We start from the raw sequence: 24,155 nt of genomic DNA on the forward strand, positions 1-24,155 counted from the left end.
TGTATTTACTGGTGGCTCCTGCCAATACTAGAAGCTTTCATTTGATTCCAGAAAACTTTCTTCTTTAAAAAGTCAGCCAAAATGATGAACCAAACATTCGGTCTTAGTTGTGGTGATAACAGCTTCGACTGATTTATTGCATCTTTACAAAACCAAGATCAACTATAATACCTATTAGGGGCTTTAAAAAAAATTTTTTTAAATGAAATGAATCTCTGAACAGATGAACACATAGGGAATAAAATCCAGTAATCCAAATCTAAAGATGATATGATTCAAAGTGTTAAGTAGTGAATTGCATTTTTTTAGACATTCTGAGCAGTATCAGCAGGAGGGACAGAGGGATCATATGGAAACTCCAGGAATCCTCTCCAATCAATATCCAGTCTAGCTGAAATGAAAACAGTTTAATGAGTACCCTGTGGCATGGTTAGCCATGATCTAGTTTATTTGTCTTCTTGAAAACTAACATTCACATAGAGACTGTATAAGTACTTTCCTAAATTGTCTGATTCTTATATTTATGTGAATATTTTAATATTTTGTCTGAATTGCCAAGTAAATGATTAGCTAAATGTTCTCATTTGTGTGTTGCCAATGCTTAATGACTGGCCTCAAATGATTATCTCTTATCTTCTTTTCTAGTTCCAGTCGAGCCCAGCACACAGCACCATTTGCTGAGTACTGTTTAATGTCAATAACATGTATCCCCAAACTGCAAGTTCATTCCCAGCATAAAGACTCGGGGAAAAAAAAGACTTTTGAGAGGAAGAATGCACTATTATGGAAGTTATCAGCTTCCCATACACAAATGCAATGCATTAACAGAATTAGGTTGTTGGAGTTGTGAAATAAGAATTCACAAACAGAAGATGCTTTTGCCTTAAACTTTTTTTTAATTCCTTCTGTAGTTCTAACTCTAATGATTAATAATGTAATTCAGCATTAGATAAGGCAAAATAAAATTTAGGTGACCACCAGGTGCTAATCTGAATCTCTCAGATTTTCCTCTCATTCTTCTTTTTTGTTCATAGACCTTCTAAAAAAATTTTCTCAGACATGTCAGAATTAACCAGTGATTTCTAACATGCAGAAAATTCTTAAATTTTTGCTTCTTTTGATGAATCAAGGTCAAATAGGGTACATTAGAAACCTATGTATTCAAGCAATAAAATATCACTTAGCATAATGCTTTCTATCTTGGAGGAGTTTTTTGAGAGGATATTTTATGAGGAAAATGTCGATTTCTATTTCTTCTTCCTTTTGTGGAGACTTGAGGGAGCTTGTGCGTACTTGACAATAGAAGGACCTAATGAAGCTGTGCAGGAAAGAGAAGCAATTGTATCTTCTGAAAAATGAATAATTTTGAAGTGTTTTCCATTTTGAGGAGAGACAAATTAAGATGACACAATTTACTGAAGGATTTGTAGATCGATCTGTTCTTAAATGAATGAAAGGACCCTGATAACTTTGAAAGTCACATGTGAGGCTCAGTTCTTCTGAAAGAACTTTAATTGGGGTGTATAAATGTGAAGAAAAAAATAACTTCAAGTTTTTCCAAGACTGTTTCTTCCATAGTTTAGCAATATGTTCTTTTTTATTTTGGTTGCTAAGTAACTATAATGGATGTATCCTACCATCAAGTCAGAACTACAAATTGTTTATTTTTATGGACAAAATCAAGTAAAGCAGAATGCTTAAATTTGCAAATGTATCATTTAATCATATCTAAAATTCTAAGGCCTTTCAAAAGGCAAGAAAGTAAAAAGTAGGAAAAATTTGTAAGTATACTTGAAACTTAATGTTCAACATGGTAACCATCAGTCATATGTATCTCTTTAAATTAAACTTAATTAATTAAATCCAATTAAAAATTCAATTTCCCAGTCTCACTAGCCACCTTTCAAGTGCATAGGAGCCACATGTAGCTAGTAAGTCCATACTGGATGATTTACATTTAAAACATTTCATCAGCACAGGAAGTTCTATTGGACAGTACTGGTCTATGCTATTATTTTTGGGGGAATTAAAGCTTAAGACATTTTGCATAATAAAAGCACATTTCTATTTCTGTTTGTTAAAGTTATTTTTTTTTCAATCTGTGAACTTAATTTTGATTAAGTTCTTTGAAAAATTGCTGCCTGCTCTGTAAGCTTCTAAGGAGACCATGTATGGCAGACTATATATAATGTTCCTCAAAGAGTTTACTGAATCTCTAAGTATTTTAAAAATATATTTGCTCTCCAAATTAGTTGTCAGTTTTATTTTTGGAAATGCTAATGCTTCTTACTGAGCTGTGAATAACAGTAACGGACACAGTAAAGGCACACTGTAGCACTAACAGTGTCACCAGATCTGAAACAGCAGATGCCTGCGAGAAAGTGGCTGGGGTCCAGAAAGCGCAGATAACGGACTGCTGGTGAGAAGAATAAAATGGAGTATTCTAAGGGATTCAGAAAGTGTCATGGTCATAACTTATAGTAGAACCATTTTAAGTGAGGTCCGCTGTTTTCCAGATTTGTTCCTAGTACAAGAATTCTGCATGTGTGTTGAAGTCACTTTCACACGACTGAAATGACACAGCCTTACGTTTCCAAATATGTGAACCACGGAGGCATGAGTAGATTTTTCTGGGTTTTTTGCTGGAAATGTTATGCTCATTTCACTCAGGGGATGGAGAAAAAAGGTGGGGCATGAGGGGGAAGGTGAGCTTCCTGAACACTGAGATTCAAATTCAAAACATTACATTGGAGGAGAGAGAAACACATAAGTATGAATGGTAGCATTTGACCGGGAAGACCTCTGCACACTGTGTCAAAGAATCTGGGGCTGAGAAACAATTACGTAGTGGAGCTACTTATCAAGAAATTATGGAAATTACACACGACCCATGAATAAATGACAATGTTAGAACTTTCTGGTAATCAAAAGAATACTAGAGCAACAATGAGATACCACGTTCTGCTTATCAAATTGTGACGTTTAAAAAAATGATTATAATGTCTGAGAGCATTTGGGGAAATGGCAGATCTAATATAATCCTGGTAGGGGAGTAAATTGGTATCATCTATATAGAAAACAATTTGTCAAAGGATATAAAAGTCCATTAACATTCAGTGGCTACATATTCATTTTTTATGAATCAGAAATGTGCAAAAATTTAAAAACAAGGATGATCAGCAGCGTTTTCCTGATAATTAATGTGAAAAGCAACCTACATGACAAATCAGTGCTGAAACAGATTACATAAGTGATGAAACAAAGGAATTTGTTGCAACTATTGGTCACCACATTCAGACAGGTATTTGACAGTGTAGAACAAGTGTATTGTATATATTTTGAGAAAAACAGGTGGTGAAAGTATAGCATAATGCCAGTCTTCTTATTGTGTACGTGTGTGTGTGTATGTACTGTAAACAAAGATTGGATGCAGGTATGCGAAATATTGATTGTTATCTCTATATAGTAGCTTTACAGAAAACTTAATTTTCTTCTTTGCATTTTCTGTTATTTTATGAATTTCTCTGAATTAATGTAAACTATGCTTTTCATCCCAAGTATGTTTTTATACTCATATTTCTGTAATGAATAACCAAGGCCATTGTATGTAGATTCATTTTTCACATCTGTACCTATGGAGATTGAATTGGCTGATCTCTGCGGGGGGCTTTTTTTGGTTTCTAAAGTTCTACAAAATATTTTATGAAAAACAGAAGGTAATGCAGAGTTTTACATACACATGGACAGACAGACATAACAATGTTAAAAAAACAAAAGATGTCCTAGGGAAAAATGAATTTTGGAGAGAAGGTGTCAAAGTCTCTTTCAGCGGAAATCCCCAGGGGCGTCACCTCCGTGGGCACTGGGCCTGGGTGCGGACAGACCAGTCAGCATCATTGTCTTTTTAAAGTAACAATGCTGATAAACAAACAGTAGATACAAACACAGTGTCACTTTGTGCCAGGTACCATATGCTATATACACATTGTGTCTTAGGTACTAAGATGGTTATTTTGCATATAAAGAGAGTTATAGAAATTAAACAAAATGCTAAGGTCTCATGACCAGTGTTCACGACCAGTGTTCACATTATAATATCCCTTATACTTTCTAGACTTTTAACTAGTTTTTATCTTTTATTTTCTTTTTTAAATATGAGGGTTAATTTTACCATAGACATTTTTCATTTTTTTTTTGAAGAAGCAAAGGAATTTCTCTTGTAACCTCAGAACTATTTACTAATTTACTAACGATACCTGAATTCCCTTTGATATTTTAAGGTATCAGATCACTTAGTCTGTTTTGAAAGGTAAAGGCTATTTTAATAAGCTACATCTGAAAGTTACACAGAAATGATTTATTATTTGCAAGCCTTTAAAAACAGAAAAACATTTTTTTTTGTTGCTGCTGTTATGATGAAGGGGTGAAGAGAAATCTTCGTAATAAACAAATTCAGTCTGCATTATAGCTTCTTGTAATGCTTTACCAAACCTCCACCAAATCTGGTAAGAATGGTATAGTAATTATGGTCCCACTGGGAAAAATTATTCTCAAGGTTGTAGTTCAGTTTCCCATGTCGTCATGGCTAGAGCAAGCCAAGTATCCAGCTTCTATAACCCATGTAACCAAAAATGATTAAAAGAACAGAAAATTGATCTTATGAGAGCATGGTCCCTTGGAATGTTTGGTAATGCACCTCGGAAACAGAAGAAGTGAAACCACCCATTACTTAGGATAATGATCAGTTTTGCCCTAAATTCACTCAGGAGAAGAAAAAGCAGTAACAGAGATGAAAGCTTTAAATTCCCTATAAGGATGACTCCTAATAATGAGGACTGTTAAATAAGGGAACAGAACCTTGAAAAGGACTTAAATATTTATCTAAATTTTGACTGTATGAATAAGTAACATACTGGTCTTAAGGAATCCTATTTCTCAGAAAAATAATACTTGTATAACTTGTATTACAATAATCTTGGGTTATCCTAATCTCTGGAGTAAATAAGTATGCTTTTTTTTTTTTCCCAGCTGAGAATGCAATGCAATCATGCAATCATATCTTTCCTTTTATACAGAAGCTCACGTAACAGACACTGTTACACTTTATAAATGTGGGAACAGAGTTTTTAAGGAGATCTAAAATTTTCTGTTTCAAAGAGATTTTTAAGTAGAACACATCAATTTCGATTTTCTTGCTGAAATATGGTCCCATCTAATGGCAGGAATGAGTGGGTTAGAAACTCAGGACTTCCATTCTTTCTTGGCAAATTTTCTCAGGGATGACAGTGAGGTCAATGGGAAATGTAGGCATCACTCCTGCCCCTAGCCTGCCTGAGAGAAGCTCCTCCCCCAACTCAAGGCTTGAGTACTTCCTTTAGATGAATGCCGAGCCTCAAATTTTAGACATAATCTGTTCTCAAAATTCATATAACTTTTGCCTATTTACTCAATGAAATTTACATTTGAGAAGGATATTTCCCCCCTAAACATAATGGTCACACTATTACAGTATAACAAAAGATGCAAAATTGCATTTTGAGACTCTTAAGTCTGAGTGCAACTTTATCCTGTCTAAGTGCTAGCACAAGACTTGAATATTAAAGCACATTTGCAAAAAAAAATTCTTTTGTACTTTGGTGGGTCTTTTTCTCTAAACAATGATGTATCAGAACATCGATTTGGACCAAAATGCCTTCTGAGGAAGCTGCAAATAAAATTCTTTCTGGGAGGAGAGAAGCCACAGATAAACTGAAACTAGTGATTCCTTTTACTTGCACAATAACTGACACAGGTCATGCTTGACTGAACTCCTCTGAAAGCAACAAAGGGAGAACGTTCTTCGTCAGACAGGAGTCTCCTTGGCCTCTCGCAGGGCTCAGGCTCTTAACTAAGAGTTCTGTCAGGATGTCTTTATGTTGCCTACACATACGAATATATCCCTGCTTCGTTCACAGTACACATTTGTTTCTGGAAAAATCTGCCTTGATTTAACCATTTGCTGGAATATTACCTCCCGCAAATTCTCAGCTAACAAGGAGACACTGCCATGGAAGATTCACCAAGCAGAACTTCCACATACGAATGTCATTCTAAACCACAGTTGTACAAGAACCCCTGTAATGTTTCCAGCCAATCCATTGCTCTGAAAGGTCTAATTTCCATTCCATTTACTTTCTATATTTGAGAGACGACATAATTAAACAGAATTAGCTCAAGTCAAGACCAAACAGCATAAGCACGTGATAAATTAAGTCCACCGCCATAATGAAATAAACAAGAACAAGAACTTGGAACCAAAGGGAAAGAAACGATCTAGTCATGAGATGACTTCTGTTACAACGTCTGGCTTCAGATAAGCGTGTCTAGGACACAAACACCTTCGGTACTCACGTAACCAAGCATCCCTCAGGGCTGTTCTCGCAAAAGAAGAGGTTGGAAAAACAAAAGCTTTCAAAGGATGGCTATTTACACGATCAGAACTATTACAAAGAGCAGATACATTCTCGATTTCTAATCTGATGAACAGCTGCCCAAAGTAACACTTACATTTTTATTCTACAAACGTAAACTAGACTAGATATGCAAAAATGATTCAAACAAAGAAAATAAAACATATTCTGTGGTAGGTATAGCTCCATCAAGATTTCTTTTAATCTCAATTATACTTTTTTTCATCTTCCTTTACACTCTCAGTTTTATACAAACCTGATAAACTTAAAATGGCACAAAGCTGCTCTTCTGCTGATAAATTTATTTAACCTAAATAAATAAAAGTCCTACAACTGTCAGTCAAATAAACTGTCATTCTTTTATGTTCTTCTTCCTATTAATAAAAGACGTATATCTATGCAACCCAGCTATCTATTCCAAAGAATCCAAACTCTCCTGGTTTGTCTATCTAATTTAATTTCATCTAAATTACTAGTTCACCAGTAACAGAGATAAGTGTCAATAAGACTTCCAAGCGACATGATTGACAAGCAGCAACTGGCTAAGTCATTCTATTGTTCAAAGAGCCACACCCGCCCTAGATCAATCGCCTCTAAATTCACCCCCACAGCAGCCTCAGACCCTGCGATTACGCTTCTCTACATACTGGGGATTTGTTGGATCCTGTGGACGACGACAAACGCGTCTGACAGCCCCACTTTCACTGGGTGGTTGGTCGAACTTATCTGTGTGACCAAGACAGGAATCTGGAAAAGAAAAAGCAGATTGTTAGGAGTTAGATCTGAATTTCAGTCGGGGTGGGGGTGGGGTAGGGAATGTGATCGCCTTGTTTAATGGTAAAATTAGATGATGGACCAGAGAGAGCAGGAAACATAAGTGAAGAAAGACACACAGCACCTTAAAATAACATCTGCTTAGTGTTGTTCGATGGGTCAGCATGACAGGAGAGCACCTGGTCCTACAGACAGCTACGTGATGGTCAAGGTAACAGGTTCTCAGAGAATCTAGCTGATGCTGAAAACTTATCACACATACAGGCACTCCATGAATGCACTTAGCGCTGGTGATCATTTCAGAAATAGGGATTGTTTTTGCACCATTTGTTTTTCCCAGAGACTTTAGTATAGGTTTATTTTCATAGTTTTAAAAATTTATAAAACCTAGAGAAAGATAAGAAGTGCACCTGCTAAGTATCATTGTTGATTAATATATAGTGAAGTTTACAGGGGAATTTGTCAGCTGTTTGTTGATGGATGGTGAACTTCACTGTTCTGGTTAAAACTGGAAAACTTATGAATTACTATGGATCAGCTTAAGGTGACACTTCCTAAATTTAAACCTCAATAGAACCCAAATGTTAATATTACAGACACTTACAACTCATACAGTTTTAAAACATTAGGACACATTGAGAGTATATTAAACGTGATGAAACAGCTACAAATGAGACTAACTCTTGGAGCCATTTGTTTTCTAGATTTAGAATAGAATCACTGGAGATACGATCCCTATCGTTACTACCAGTTTTACAGAAATAAAAATGGAAATAAAACTATCTTCAATAAATAAAGGGACAAGGAACAAAGAGGAAGGATAAATGCATGAACAAATCTCTAAGTAGAATAAGCAGATTGTGGGCCATCTGTGGGCAATTTATTAAAGAACATATTAGATCAGACATGGTTGTATAAACCGTAATAAACAGCACAGCAAGCAAAAAGAAAACAAATCACGTGGAGAGAAGATACAAGAAGGGTCGTAGTGCTTACTTAGGTTTGCCCCTAACATCGTGAAGTTGTAAAAGGGCGGCTTTGTTGAAGTTGCCCAACGAAGGGGGAATTGTAATGTTTCTGAGATTTGTGGGATTATCTCCGGTAAAGCGCAAGATGACAGGAGAAGGGGCCGCACCCCATCCGGGCTCAGCCGCACGACGGGCTGCGAGCGTGGTGTCCTCCGCGGGTGCAGAGAAGAGCGCGCGCAGCTGCGGAGAGCAGAGCCGCGATGTCCGGGGAAGGAGGAGACCCGGCCGGGAAGCGGCGGGAAGGCCGCCTGCAGCACCACTGGCCCCAGAGGCTTTTCTTTCAGTTGCCAGAGTTCATGAATAAGAGCCCAGAGCTTCTGAAACTCTGGTCTTACATCCTGATTACATATTAACATGAATATGTACAAGAAGCTTTTGTACTGGGTGTGAAGCACCCGAGCCAGAGGAGCCATGGCGAAGGATGGCGCCCAAGAACAAAAACTCTGAAAATGCTGCTTATGGAAGCTACTCTTTGTCCTTTCTAAAAATTCGTATTCATCCTCAAAATGTCTCCTAAGTCAGTTCCTGGGGATGTCAGGAAGCCAATCTGAAATAATACAAACTCGGAACTACATAAGCTTTAAGAAAAACGTGGCTTCATTATTTTGAAGTGCCTGTAATACTTGCCTTTTTTATGATTAAAGCAAAGCTAAATTTTCACTCGGCCTCTGGATGATTTGTAATGAATCATAAATTTCTGAGAATGAGTTTTACAATTACATCCATTCCACAGGATGGATACAGAGAAGGAGCAGGGGCGACAGTTACAATATGCTCCCATTTTGGCTGACATAAGCATTTAAAAATTCTTTTCTCTTTTTAGGTATTTTAATTTTCCTTCCATTTCACAAGACACAGATAAGTTTGTTATTTAAGCAAGTATAATTTTTTTTCTGTAAATGATACAGAGAAGCAAATGAAGTCCAGAAGCAGAGAGGAGCTGCAGTAACTAGACAATTAAGGCAGGAAATGATGTTAGGAGTAAGCGAAGGCAGGGCAGAGCACGCTGGTCCTTGGAGGAAGATTCAGAGACAAAAGTTACTCTCTTTATCGCCTCGGTATCATTCTCCAGGACACGAGGGCCCAACACAATCCCTAAAATGTGAACTTTGATGTCTGTCTCTCAAAACAGAGATAACGTCATGATGCTTGAGTCAGAGGGAACAAAATTTTATTTTTTGCTCTGCTCTGCCCTGCAAACCTTGCCAAAACATTCATTTGTTTCCATTAGGGGCCCAGCTATCTATCTAATAGGCAGCCCAGCATCTCAGCAAGGGATTGATTGCATAGTATGCGTTCCAAAGTCTGAATCACACGCCTATCAGCACGCAACTGGAGAAGAATTACTCTATACTCATTTCTGTTCACTTGCTAATCAGCAATGTGGTGTCTAATAGCTTCTTGTATATACCTTAAAAAAAACCCAAGCCCTACGATTTTAACCATTCTTACCTTCATCCAACCTTAACTTCCTAGCTCTTCTCCCTTAAATGTCTGATCCGGTTTCTCATTATTCAGTTGGGTATCAGGTTTGAAAAAGTCATGATCCCTTTTATTATTGTTAAGATATAATGTCTTGAGTACTAGTGCTTAATTGTTTGGAAACTATATTTGAATAGAAAGGTTTTCAGTTAAATTTGACAACGTAAACATCCATTTGCTTTCCTGAATGTTGTGAACACTTTGCACAATTACTTTTATCCATTTCTAGCTTTCAGTTTCTGAACTCTTCACGCCCCAGACACTGAGCAATGTACCTGATGACCTGAAAGCAAAGGCGACCCACTAGTTACAGATAAACTCTTAGCATCTCTCCTGCCCCCATCTCCACAATCATACCCTGTAGAAAACCCAGGAGACAATAGCATGAAGTTGATAAGTAAAAATAGCCTCTATATTAAAAGAGGGGTTTCAAACTTAATCTCTGCATGAGTTAGTGCTGGCCTAGGGTAGGACAGAAGACCTCGGTGAGGGAGAAATTGGAGAGAATTCACCGTGAGTAAATTTCCCGGCCAGCTGCCGCCATGTGAAAATGTAGGGTAAGTGTTCCAAAGCTTTCTGATTTCTCAAGAGAAGATGCAATTCTATACTTTTATGTGAAACCTTCTGATATCAAATGTTGGCAACGTATCTGTTTTATAAACACATACACACACACATCAGACTGACTTCTGCTTTAAATATTGCCCACTGCTGAAGGGACAGACTACAGTTGGAGCACCTAGAACAGAAGGTAGTCAGGCAGGTGCTCCCCCAAGAAGCCTGTCAGCTCGGCTCAAGGTCGTCAAAATCACAATGAGGACTTTATCCGGGATGATGGCTTGTTAAGGGAACTTGCCCAAACACGGCGGGGGGATAAAACATTACGGGAAAAGAAATGGGATTAGGAACCTGCACCCTGGGTTTGGGGAGACACGTGGAATGTACGAGGCCTTTTACCTCAGGGACAAATTAGCCCTTTGGTCCTGGAATCCTCAGAGCAGGGAAACTGGATATGGCCTGATACGGGCAAGAGCACCGTGTAAAGCTAAGCTCTCTATGTCACCCCAGAGATTAAAGTGAAGTGGGACGTGGAAGCAGAAAAGGCACCCAGGAAGATCAAATACATTGTCCAAGGACAACAGAACCCCCTAGGGGCAAGGCCAGCATTAGAACAAGCTTTCTGTTTCTACAATTATTTCTTCCGGGTTATTTTGTTAGGTTATTTATTTATTTACTTTCACTCACAACATCACAAAGGGAGAATGGTTCAGTTTGTCATTTGCTTACACTATGGGAAGTAAAAGGAAATTAAGGCATTTGAGAGCTTTACTATGAGAGGTAACTTTTAAAAACTGCACATGCAAATGGATTAGATCCTAAATAAAGTCATGTGGATACAATTTTATACTTTATGTATTTAAAATACAGGGAAGTGCTATGATATAAAATCATCTGTGTTTACATTTTTCTTGGAATTATTTCTTGAGAGTTTATAATCAGCACTTTATGTCGTCTGGGTTTTCTTAATCTCATATTATAAATCTATTAAATGAATTATATTTAAATTATACACATAGTTTCTTGGCTGCATAAATACTATATTAACACATGTTAAACATTTTTACATACACAGAAATAGCCATAAAGACAAATGACTTCCCATCTAAATGGTAATTGTTTTACTGTTCAGTTCTTTCTGGCTTTCTCTGACTTCTTTGAGTTATTTTTTTAAATAAATTTTACAAGCTCAGCAAGTGTTCATCTTTTAATATTTTCAGGATGATTACCATGAATGAAGGGTCATTACAGTTTAAATAAGAGAAATGGTCTTCAAAGAAATTTTTAAAAATGCATTCAGGGCGTGAGTTAAACCTATAACCAATTGGCAATGGTGATTTATTAACTATGCATTCTTCCACAGAAATAGTCAGTGTTACACTAAGGAACATTAGGTTTAAATACTTAAATGGTAGAATAGATTATAAAAAGTGATTTTACTTAATAAACAATATAGTTCCTCTATATGAACCTCCTCTAATATTTGCTGCTGAAGGAGACAGTAAGTTATTCACCCAAAAAAAGATGGATAATACAGGCTGACTCTCAGGCGGGTGCAAATTCTCTGTGATTTTCCCCCGTGACCATGTAGAAGGATTACGTGACTTTTCTTTTTTTTTTTTTTATTGTATTATCTGAGAGGAGGGTATAACAGTGGTAGAGTACATGCTTAGCATGCACAAGGTCCTGGGTTCAATCCCTGGTACCTCGACTAAAAATAATAAATAAAACTAATTACCTCCCACCAAAAAGATAAATAAACAAAAATTTAAAAAATAAATAAATTGTATCATCTGAAACTGATGACTACTCTGTATTTCCCATGAATAGGTGAAAAAAATAATCAAATTTACAATAGACACAAAATGAATCACATCCTTCCCAAGTTTGTATCTAAAATAACAATAAATTCAAAATATATAGGAGAAGAGAGATGAAACAGTCAGAGGAAATGTGCCTGCTGAAATATGATGGTATACTAGGGCAGGCAGCATCAAGGGCGGCAAGAAATCTGATGCCAAACCTCTAATGTTTTTGGAATGAAATCTTTTTGAGGAACAGGTAGTTTCCTTGTTACATTATCAACAGATCAAAACTTTCAGGCCTATGTCCACTGTAATCAAGCAAACAATCATCACTATTCAGTGGTAACTTAAAATAATATAAAGAGTCTGGGTGACTAGCTAGTTACTCCTATTAACAGAATAGGAAATGGGGATTTGATTTTTCTAATTTCAATTTATCTAAGAAAGAAGCATGTTTTTATTATTATTTTTACTTAGGTACAAGTTCTTTTTTTTTTAAATAATAAAATAAGATAAATGCTGTGCAAAGGCAAACCATTCTTACTTGTGCTCTCAAGAGGCTGAGTTACATTACAATAATGACTAAGCAGGAGAGACTGTCAAGGATGTCAAGGTGAACAAAGTGGTATAGTCATTTCTTGAAAAGGAAGTTTGTAGGGAGGCAGTGTGGCACAGTAGTTGGGCCTACAGGCTCTGAAGTCCTATTTCCTTGGATGAATCTTTGTTTCATCATTCTGGGACAGTTACTTGACCCCTCTGGGTATTTTGAGCTCCTTCTCTGTAAATGATAAAAGCGACTACCTCTTGGTTTTTGTGAGAGTTATATGAGATACATTTTAAGCACTTAGGTCACTGCCTAGCATATATGAAGAGCTCAGTAAATGTTAGATTTTATGAATTTGGTAATTAAAAGTGATTGGGACTTTGGGTTACAGCAGACAGACTTGTATAAGACCATTTCTACTACTAAGACCAAGCAGGAAAGATAAATTATACATGCAAAGCATCCACTGAAGCACCAGGTGACTACCAAAAAGCAAGAACCTGAAAAGCCAAGATTCCAAAGAAAGGAAATTACAGAGGTGAACCCAACACCACTTTCCCTTCAAGGCATTTGACCATTCATGAGCAAGCTTTAGAGACCAAATAGCTGAACAGAACTTCAAGCAGTCTCATGGAGCTGAGGAAAACACAGAAGTTCAGGGCCCCTAAGGCAAAAGGTCCATAGTAAATACCCAGACCATAGTGGAGATTCCTGAAGGATACTCTAAGAGTTAGGGCTAACCAGAAATATAGCAGTCTTTATAAGGGATAGTGCTCAACTTTGAATGAGCTTAGCCCTTCCCAGTATTACAGTAATCTGTTCCATCCTAACTGCCTAACAACAACAACAACAAAAAGGTAAGCCCTTTCTGGAAGAAGAAAATAACATCCACAACCTCAAAGCATCTCTTTACTAGTTTGTAAACAATGCCCAGCATCTGATCAAAAATCACCAGGCAGGCCAGGAGACATGACCAATGAACGAAAATCTAGAGAAGAAGAAACAAACAGAAAAGCAGATGGTAGAAACAGACCCACAGAAAATCTAGATGTTAGAGTTATAGCCACAAACTTTAAAAGAACTGCTATTACTATCTTTTTTTTAAAATTTTGTTTTGTATTGAAGTGTAGTTGATTTAAAATGTTAGTTTCAGGTGTTCAGCAAAGTGACTCAGTTTTACATATACATACTTTTTTTTTCAGATTCTATTTTTTATTGCAAGAAACTGAATATAGTTAATATAGCTTCCTGTGCTATACAGTAGGTCCCTGTTTATCTATTTTATAAACAGCAGTTTGGATCTACAAATCCCAAACTCCTTAATTATCCCCCCCTCACCTTTTCCCCTTTGGTAACCATAGTTTGTTTTCAATGTCTGTGAGTCTATTTTTGATTTGTAAATAAGATTTGTATCTTTTGGTCAGATTCTATATATAAGTGACATCATATATTTATTTGTCTTTGTCTGACTTACTTCACTTATTACGTTACTAATATCTTTAAGAAAATGATGACAAGACGATCAATTTCATCAGGTAGTTTAATCTGTGCAAAAGAAACTAACGATGCCCTGAAACTGGAAAATGAATGGTTGATAATTTGAGAGGAAATTTTTTAAAAGACAGTATGTTCTTTGTGCTTTGGCTTCATCCTAAGTAAACTGTATCTTTGAAGTTAACTAAACAACTGTGTACCAGTAAGGGCCCATACTTAGAACAGAATTTCAAAGCTTTGATTGACTAATACAGAGCTACAACCTTGGGAGAGAAATAATTACAACTTAATTATTTAAAGAAACCTATGCCCCCACTATTTCTCTCGCCAGTATGGTTAAGGGAACATTGGGACTCTAGTGAAGGGTCATTAAATGCTTTGAGCAAATCACTATTTACTCTTACTTTAAATAGCAACAGTACTTCCCTATCTCAATTTCATTACAAGAAAGATTGCTACGAGAAATGCAAATGTATTTTCTAATTTATTGGTCATTATTTACCTAATCTGAACTGTAAAAAAATTATGCTATTGGGGATATGACTACATATGGAACACAAAAGAACTGTAGGTCATTTGAGTGGTTACTGTGGGCTGTTGGTACATTGAGTTACAAAGAGAAACATAATTAGCTACTGGAATAAATCATTTGAGGGTAATAAAGATGAAATTTGTGTCAATAAATTTATTCAATGCAATACTAATTTTACTCCACAATTTAACTAAGTCCTTTATGGGTAGTTTCTGAATAAATCAGAATTTTTCTTCTCACTAACATAAAATATAATAAAATAAAACAAAGCTGGCATTAGCCAGTTAGAAGCAACTCATTACAGTGAGAATTGTACTTACTTCCCAATCTATAATTTTGGCTCTGCGTATTTAAGTTGAATGGGAACACGAACTTACACCCTCTATGTTCTTATGTTCTTACAATTTCATTAGCTCTCTAGTATAGCTTAACTAGAATACTTCTTCTGACTTCATGGGATTGTAATTGTGTGATAATATATTGGAGCAAGATAAAAAGATTCTTAAACACCAAACATTAACAAATACTTATTGAAAAAAATGAGAAATAGATTTGTGATTTGTTTACATAATCTCCTTGAGAAAGACAAAATGTTGAGGTATCCTGGGATTAACAAATTAAGTTTTTAGTCCTGGATTTGTCCTTGACTAGCTCTGTAAACTCAAGCATGTCATTTAACCATTCTGACTCAATCTGCTTAGCTATAAAATAAAGATAATTGTGTATGATGTAACTCCATAATTAATCCACGGTACTTTAGTAAACACCTTCAATGTGCCAGTGCCTTTGTGAAAGGCTAAGAATATTACGAATATAGAATATTGTTGAAGAATTGAAAACTACAATGTATGTTTAAGTCACACATTATGCAGGCAATTATTTTATGCTATTGAGATTATAAATATTTTTCTAGTGAGGCCAGGAGCATTTAGTTCTTACCTCAAATGCAAGGGGATCCTTATGGTGGCAAATTTTACAAATAGAAACTTGCCTCAGCAAAATAAACTACATGACAGTTATCAGGGAAAACAGGTAGAATAGGAAATAACTGTTTTTTAACCAAGATAGAGAAAGGACAGTGAGGCAAATAATAAAGTCATGACTTCTTTAGAACCCTGAGTTCAGAAGGACTGGTGATCTGGGAATAGCAAGAGTTAAAATTACCTATCAGCTTAGTGTTTCCATGACAAAACAGGAAAACCACAATGGAAAATTTTTTCTTTGATTAAAGAAAAGAAAAGGACATTTTAAAAATACCAACCTCACTACAAAGAGTGAATAAGAAAAAATAAACTGTTACCCTGCAATGTGAGATACCCACTGAGAACTGTATAAATGAAGATGACAATTGTGATAACAAAGACTAGAGAAAAAGGCCACAGTAAGAACACAGCCTCTGTTTTGATAAAGCCTACAGTCAGTGAGATTTCAGCCTCTAGACTCACTGACTCTGCATCTTTCCAGAAATTTTCCCACTGTTGGTTAAAATGTTGAACACAACATTCCATAATGTCACTCCGCAGTCCGACCAAAACATCAGATTACAATGACAACTAGAAATAAAAGAGTCCTTTTGAGCAATATTCTCTCAGCTTCCAGGGAGTGTGAGAGAACGATATGGTGGGCTGAGTAGAACTGATCTTACCTTATAGTCTGTGTGTATTAACGCCCCAAGTAAATGATTAATCCCACACAGAACAATTCTTCAAAGGAGTGGAAACATCTAATGTGGTTATGAGATTTCCAAAAGTTAGTCTATTTAATTGAAATAGTAACCATCGCTCACTTTATAAAAAAATACAGATTTCAGAAGACTTGACCAAAGTGAATCCTTTTTTAAATTGTCAGCATCCTTGTAGTAGCCAGAGATTGATTTCCCAAGAGAAAAATAACCCTTCAGCTGAAAATAAGATATTGAGTCTGTGTTACTTTAAATACCCACGAATTCATGGTTAATAATGCTCACTATCAATTCACATTGTCAGAGTTTCTCCCATGCCTAGTGACTGCCTAAAGCATCACCTTTGATGTTCCTGTAACTTTATTCCTAGATTCTTTATTCTCTTATCCAAAACTTCAGGCTGTCTAATAGAACTTAATTACAATGTCAATAAAGCTTTACGCCAAACATGCTTTTATTCTAATTTAGACATTCTGTAAATTTAAGGCTACAATTTAGTAAATTTCCATTCTTTGTCAATTTGGTAAAATGAAATAAACCATTAAGTTTAAATTTCCTTATTCTTTCTGTCATTTAAATTTCTAATTAACCTTTCCTATCAAGTGGCAATAAACAATGGCCAAGGGGCTTGTGGACTTGGCTGTCCTGGAGCACTTTCATTACTGGGTCCTTGAGCCACATAAGTTTTCATGTCTACTAATACTTTTGGAATCAGAACCAAAAAATGTCACAGAAGTTACAAATAAAAAGTATAAATATAAATCATCAGATTCAGATGAAAAAGCCTTCCAAACTGGGCATACTTTTTGGAGAGATTTCTTTGTACCACTGCTAGGATATAATTATTTAATAATTTTATGAAACTCATGGGTCATGATGCCAAAGATATCAGAATACAAAACAGAACAAAACCCAAACAATTAACAGTCAGTGCTACCCACTAGATATTTAAAATTGTATTTTTATTTTTATAAAGCAAAAGAAACCAGGAGGTGAGAAAATGATTGGAGGTTCATGACTGTAAAATGACCTTTTCTGGACACTTGGAGGAAAAGATGGAGAGGTCAAGGTCAAGAGGAAAGGAAGCCATCAATACATCGCTTACTTCTTTATATCCGAAGATGATGCGTCCATCCATGAGGAGGGTTGCTTGGAATGTGAAGCTTCCCAGGTTGTAATTATCCTGGAGATGTACATGGTCCCACTGGACAACAAGCGCTGTGCCTGTGAGCCCCAAGGGAACAGAAGAAATGCAATGAGAAAAACACAGCAAGCAATCCTGATGGGAATCTTCACAGACGCAGGGATCTAACCTTCAAACCTAGTAGCTGAGTCACTTGAATTTTCGATTCAGTTAATTGGAATTCTGTTACTGAACTAGCACTTGGGATATTTTTAAAGAACTGAGTATTCTCTAAATATTTGGTAAAATCTAACCTCATACCGAGGTTAATATTGAGCCCAGTATGGGGGAATTTTGCCTTAGGAAGTCCGTTAATGTTAATGGGAACTGTCTGCTTAAATTTCCATGAGGCACTTTCAAAACACAACCCAAGTGGATTGAATGAACTTCAAATACGTTTGACAAATGCTGACAGAGAAAGGACCACATTCAGAAAAGTTAGAATCACCCATAAAAGACTTGAAAATGTCTCTTCCATACTTAGAATTACACTCTTCCATGCTGAAGAAATTCCTTTAACACTAATGGGAATTCCTTCTTTGATTCACAATGCCTGCATTTCTGTCTTTCTTGTAGTGCTTCTAGAAGGTTGCCAGGTAGCTTAAAGGCCCCAGGCTAGGATTTCTGAAGCCCGCTTGAAGTACACTGAGATGAATCTTCAGTGCTGTGTATCATATTCTGATGAGTCAATCTGCCAGTGTTTGCTATAAAACTATTACCATGAAATATAAATTGAAACACAGTTTAATAGCCACCAAAGAGAATTCATATTTTATTTTAATTGACATCTTTTTTCTTTTTTAGAAAACAAATAAGCAGCTAAGACTTTTGCTTAGCTCTAAGTATTGAATTTTCTGATCTCTTACAAAGTCATGTTGCCAAAGAATGATGTACAGAAATGATGCCAAACAATGACGTATAGAAATGAAACTCACAGAACTGGAACAGCAAAATGTTATCTCCCAGGTCAGTAAGTATTTGATTAAAAAGATAAAAAAAAAATCAATATTGTATGACAGGGAGCTTTCGGGTTAGTGGAGATGTGGAGATGCTGGGAGAGTAGAGTGCGCAGAGAGGGCATGGAAACTCCACACCCCTTCCCACACTCCTGCCCCATGCATTTCTTTCATCAGACTCTTCCTGAGTTAATCCCTGAACCAGGTGATTGAAGGAGAACAGAATACTGTCATTACTGTGCTGCTGAGTATAACTTGATGAGATCTTTTGACCAAGATGGTGATACAGGAGGCTCTTGACTTTCCCTCCTCCCATGGATACGCTGAATGTACAGCTACACATGGAGCAATTTCTTTCAAGAGAAATTCAGAATCAGCTGAGTGACTGTTACATATCAGGCGAACTGGGAAAATACCCACACTGAAGCTGCACACATCTAGGTGCTTACTGTCATCCTCCCTGGAGCCCAAAAGAGCCAGTGGGTACTTCCCGTGCTTCCTCCCTTTGACTTAGTCCAATGATAAAACAAAATCATCAGCATCTTTCTGGAAGGAGCTTGCACATATGTCTGGCACCCAGCTTTTATGCCACCCCAGGTCACCTAGATCTGAGAGACAATGGGGTTTGCATTCATGAGTCCCCAGGACTGTAGCACACAAAGAAGCAATTGTTACTAGGCATGCCCGGGAGCACTTGCATTGTTTATAAGTATACATCCAGTGGGAAAAAAAATAGGCTAACCAATACATACCATTATCAAAATATCTGACGGTTGAATTTCTGGATACACTGGGATCAAAATTTGCCATTAAAGGTGCTATGTACTGTGTGGCTGTTAGCATGCGATGTACAACTTCTCCAGTGTATATAAAACCTACAGTTAGAAAAATGAGAAATATAGTAAGAAAAAGCCCAGACAAAATTTTAATTAAAATATCTCAACGCAACTTCAGTCACATTTCAAAAATAAAATATCACAGTAGCTAACAAAAAGAAACAATGTCAATGTCTGATCAGCAATAATTGGGTCTGAATTAACTGACAAATTCTTGTGTGATGTAGGTAGCACCATGCAGACTGGTAAATCAGAAATCTATAATATGTACAATTTTAATTGTGGGAAAGTGACTATTATCTGGAACAAATTGTTAGGCTGAAAAGCCTAATATAGTTCTCTTAAGCAGTTCAAACATTAAACATGCCTTTAGTAATCCCTTGTTATTTTAACACTAGCCAAACAGGCAAGTCCAGTTTGCAAATAAAATGCATTTTCACGATGTTCAATGCAGTTTCTTAATCTCAGTTTAGGACATGTTAGAAATCACACATACATATCTTGAATATTAAAATGCAGAAAACGTTTTGAACCACTTTTGTCAAAGTTGAAAGGAGGCTTAACACCCATGGCACATTTGTCAGATTGTTTAAGTAGAACCGTATCAAGGAGGTAAAGTCTATCTGTCTGCAGATACGATGGTAAAACATTGATAATGTACAACAGATACCTCGCTATTTAGAGGGTTATCGATGCCAGCCTATTCCAGCTGTTGGATAACGAAAGAGAATTTACTACGGAGAACTTCGTCTTGAATTAACTTTCAATAGCTCCTGTGTTACCCACTTTCAATTATTCACACTGGGTTTATTTACTTTGTGGATTATCCATGACAAATTGTTAATCCTACACTGGCTTCTTGCCTCCAAGGACTTCAGCTGCCTGAAAAGAGACTCAGCTCAGGGAATACTGATTTTTAATATTAACCTAAGAAGTCCACAATGAAAAAGCATCTATAAAAATGCACAAGCACACATGCATTATTACAAAGTAAAATTCAAAGCAAGTTATTTGTGATGATGCAATTGTGATGTTTAGGCAATCATGAATTAACTACATATCTGGGGTTACTACAGATCATTTTTCCATTTTCACAAGGACGAATAAAATAAAACAAGCAGGATTTTTTTTTTCTTAAACACAGAATTTTGTGGAATTTAAACCTCTAAAAGTGTTAAAACTTTTGTTGTTTCACTTTGTGGTCTGAATAAAAGTTTCACTGGTGCATCATGCCCTTTATTGTTTCAAATTCTCAATTGTAATTTCTAGGTAAGCTATTGGAGAATTAAATCTGTAGTTATTTACTTTGATATTAATTTCCGTCTTTCCAGCAATGTCTTCTTTCCTCTGACTTCCTTTATATTTTTATCAAAGGCATAACTGAATTGTAACTATTCACCTTTAAAAAAGGCATTTAAACAAGTAAAATCTTTAGCATGTGTTTAAATCATCAGTTACTCTTTGTTTTTCATTTGCCAAAAAATACCTTTCAAAATAAATTCCCTATGTCTTGAGCAGAACTTTGTCCGTTTGCAATTTCATATAGCTCAAGTATACTAAAAGATATTATGAAAAGGTGAAACAGTCATTGCTTTTATTTGATTTCCCTGTAGATTTTCAGAATCAAGCTCTTACTGTTCAAAGTCCAACATCACATCCTTAAATTATAAAGATGAAGAGTGACCACTTTTCAAGGTCTGTGATTTATTTTTTTTTCTTTTATCCTCACCAGCATGCCTTTATAATTTTATAATTATAATTTTAAAATGGATACAAAGATCCTATAAATATGATTTTTTTAAGGAAAAGATTGAATTATACTCTGAAAGTGTTCTTTTAGGGACCATAGCTCTGGGTAGTTATTCCCCTGCTTTAAGTTCTCCATGGACTAATAAGAGAACTTGATTGATTTAAAGAATAAAGAGGGCAGTAAGAAAATTTTAAATCAATACAAAATTCATTCATCAAAACAACTCTAAGAAAATGCAACAGCACTTCCTAGAAAAACAGACTTGAAAACGCAGAGCCATCAATGATTTCAGATATTTAATTCCTACTGTTAGTTTTTAAAATAAAGAAGACATACATACATCTTACTTATTTTAAATAAGTACATATAAATACATATTTATAAATATATGTAAAATATATATTTATAAACATACATCAATATATATATATTTTTATATATATTTGTCCCTGAATGTTCCTATATTGGGCAAAACGTTACTGTCCATTATCTATAACCTAGTTTTCATATCATCAGAATCATTATCTGCTGCTTCCTCTCATTAGGAAAAAGTTTTCCAGAACTACAATTTCCCAAATTTCAAAGGTAAAGTCTCAAATTTTTCCCAAAGACCTCAGTAAAATGATGGAAGACTTTGTTAATGTGTAAAAGCTATAATTACAATTCTTGACTCTTCTGGTATTGTAACATTAAAATAAATTATAAGTCCTGTTCTTATGAGTATTATTCCAGTTGCTACAACCAGTATGAACAAGAAACAGTTACTATAATGACTAACATGTCTGCCGCTGCTATTCATCTACCACCACCACCGAGGATAATGTGAAAACCAATGCAAGGATGCAAAAATCTCACTACTCCACAGAGTCGGCTTAATTTTGCTAATTCAGCGAATACTTGCCTATTTCCTTAGCCATATGAAAGCCAATTCCTTCATTGTCTTAGTTTAGTTCTCAGTGACCATGAAGTAAAATGCTTGACTGTAGTGATGGACTCTACCGTGTTCTTACATTCCTAGACTTTAAAAACATCTTTTTCAGCAGTGATTACTAACTGAGTGCAGAGCAACCTTACAGGCCTGCTGAGAGCAAGAAGAGAAGTGTGATCAGGTGTTGAGTAAGAACCAGCTACACAAATCTCGAACTCCCAATGTATCCCTTCCCATCCCCTTCCCTCCGGTAACCATAAGTGTGTTTTCTATGTCTGTGAGTCTATTTCTGTTTTGTAAATAAGTTCATTTGTGCTTTATATATAAAATAGATAAACAACAAATTCATACTGTATAGCACAGGGAACTATATTCAGTATCTTGTAGTAACTTATGGTAAAAAGTATATGAAAATGAATATATGTATGTTCATGTATGACTGAAGCATTATGCTATATATCAGAAATTGACACAACATTGTAAACTGGCTATATATGTATTTATTGAAGTATATATATATATACACAAAAAAGGAGCCAACTATGCAAAGTACAGTCCTCTAATAGAATAAAACTTCCAAATCTTCAAAGGCACTCATAGCTACCAGTATCCCATTTAGATACTTGTCTCTTTTCTTTAGTTGTCTTGAGCATATCCAGTTGTACAGGAAAAAAATATTTCATTTTTCTGGCCTTTCACCTTTTCAGGTACTTTAGGCAACATATTTTTACTGTTTTTTCTTTCAAATTTGGTTATCGCCATCGGAAGCTAATCACAAAATGTCTCTTTTACTCATTATATGCTTCTAGTTTAAATAGCATTCGTCTACCTAGTCATAAGATTTGTAGAAAAGTGGTTCTTATCCGGGTAGTTTGGAACCCAGAAAGATACCTCCATTTAAAAGATCCAAATAAGAGAAGCAAATGCATTTTGCTTTTTGAATTTCAAATCATAGCTACCCACTGCATTTCTCTTGCCTTCACCAGTAAACCTAAAGTCAAGTTCAGAGCTTTGTCCTTGCACCTGAAGGATCTCCTTGGGCTAATTCTGTGGATGGTCTCTAGTCACTCGAATAGTCTAGTTTTAAATCTGTAAACCTCATCAAGTCATTTGAGGATTTTATCATCGTAAGCCCTCACATGAATAACCTTTACCCAACCATTGTATATTTATTACCCACAATTACATATTTACTGACTATAAACTACCGTGACTGTGAAATTAACCAATATCTAAATAACCTTTACCAATTACATTATTTCATGTATTCTTTTCACCATATCCTTATAATAGCTTTGAAAGGAATTTTATTATTATTATTATTTCCATTTATTAAATGAAATATGTGATCAGGCTGGGTAATTGGCTTAAAGCCACATGGCTAGAATTAGTCTTCTGATTCCAAATTTTATGAACTCTTCACAAGATACTTTAGAATTCGTTATGTATCCAGAACTATATGCCCTCCCTCATCGGATTTCATACTTAAGCAAGGAGTTTAAGGAAGAAAAGACCTGTTGTCCCTGTGAAAGTTCCCACACCTCTACCTTAGAGCAGAGCAGCAGTCACCTCCAGTCCTACTACTTCTATTGCACTGCTTCAGCCTCTGTTCTTATAATTGCAAATTGCATACATAGATTTAAATTAGGCTCCTCTATTGCAATCCACCAAATGACTCTCAAATTGGTAAGTGAGTGACTTATGACTAGGGAATTTATTTAATAGTGGAATCAAATTATTTCCTAGCCGTGTGACGTAAGTCCCTTGACCTCTCTGTGCCTCCTTCCCCAGTCTGCTAAATGGAGGAGTAATCACACCAATATCATTGGATTGTCATGCTGGTTGAATGATTTGATACATAAAAAGCACTCAAAGACGGCGCTTAAAACAAACAAACAAAAACATTGCATAAAACAACCAATCAGTTAAATTCCCTCTAATTTTCACCCCTTGAAGCCTTTTCTGCCCAATAGTTGATGACACCTGCACTGGGATGCTTATATAACTTCAAAATTGTGCTTCCGACTCAAATGGTATGATCTGTGTTTCTGTGCATTATTTCACTTCGGGTTAAGTTGCACCACTGAGCCTTACTACAAGACAACAGGGAATTAAAAAAAAGCCTTCATGTCCAAGGTTCTACATTTGATATATG

At 35.9% G+C, this 24,155-nt stretch overlaps 1 protein-coding gene across 2 annotated transcripts in view; it reads right to left on the reverse strand.

Annotated features, from left to right (window-relative positions):
* Positions 1-24,155, reverse strand: part of PLXDC2 (plexin domain containing 2) — a 347,388-nt gene that overhangs the window by 99,496 nt on the left and 223,737 nt on the right. For both annotated transcript variants that reach the window (XM_072955332.1, XM_072955331.1), the window contains exons 5-7: positions 19,239-19,361; positions 17,453-17,571; positions 7,097-7,196 (exon numbers count right to left, since the gene is read on the reverse strand). In XM_072955332.1, the coding sequence (XP_072811433.1) occupies positions 7,097-7,196; positions 17,453-17,571; positions 19,239-19,361 (342 nt within the window). The remainder of the gene's footprint in view (positions 1-7,096; positions 7,197-17,452; positions 17,572-19,238; positions 19,362-24,155) is intronic.

Source organism: Vicugna pacos, chromosome 35, assembly GCF_048564905.1.
Source record: "Vicugna pacos chromosome 35, VicPac4, whole genome shotgun sequence".
Classification (NCBI taxonomy): Eukaryota; Metazoa; Chordata; class Mammalia; order Artiodactyla; family Camelidae; genus Vicugna; species Vicugna pacos.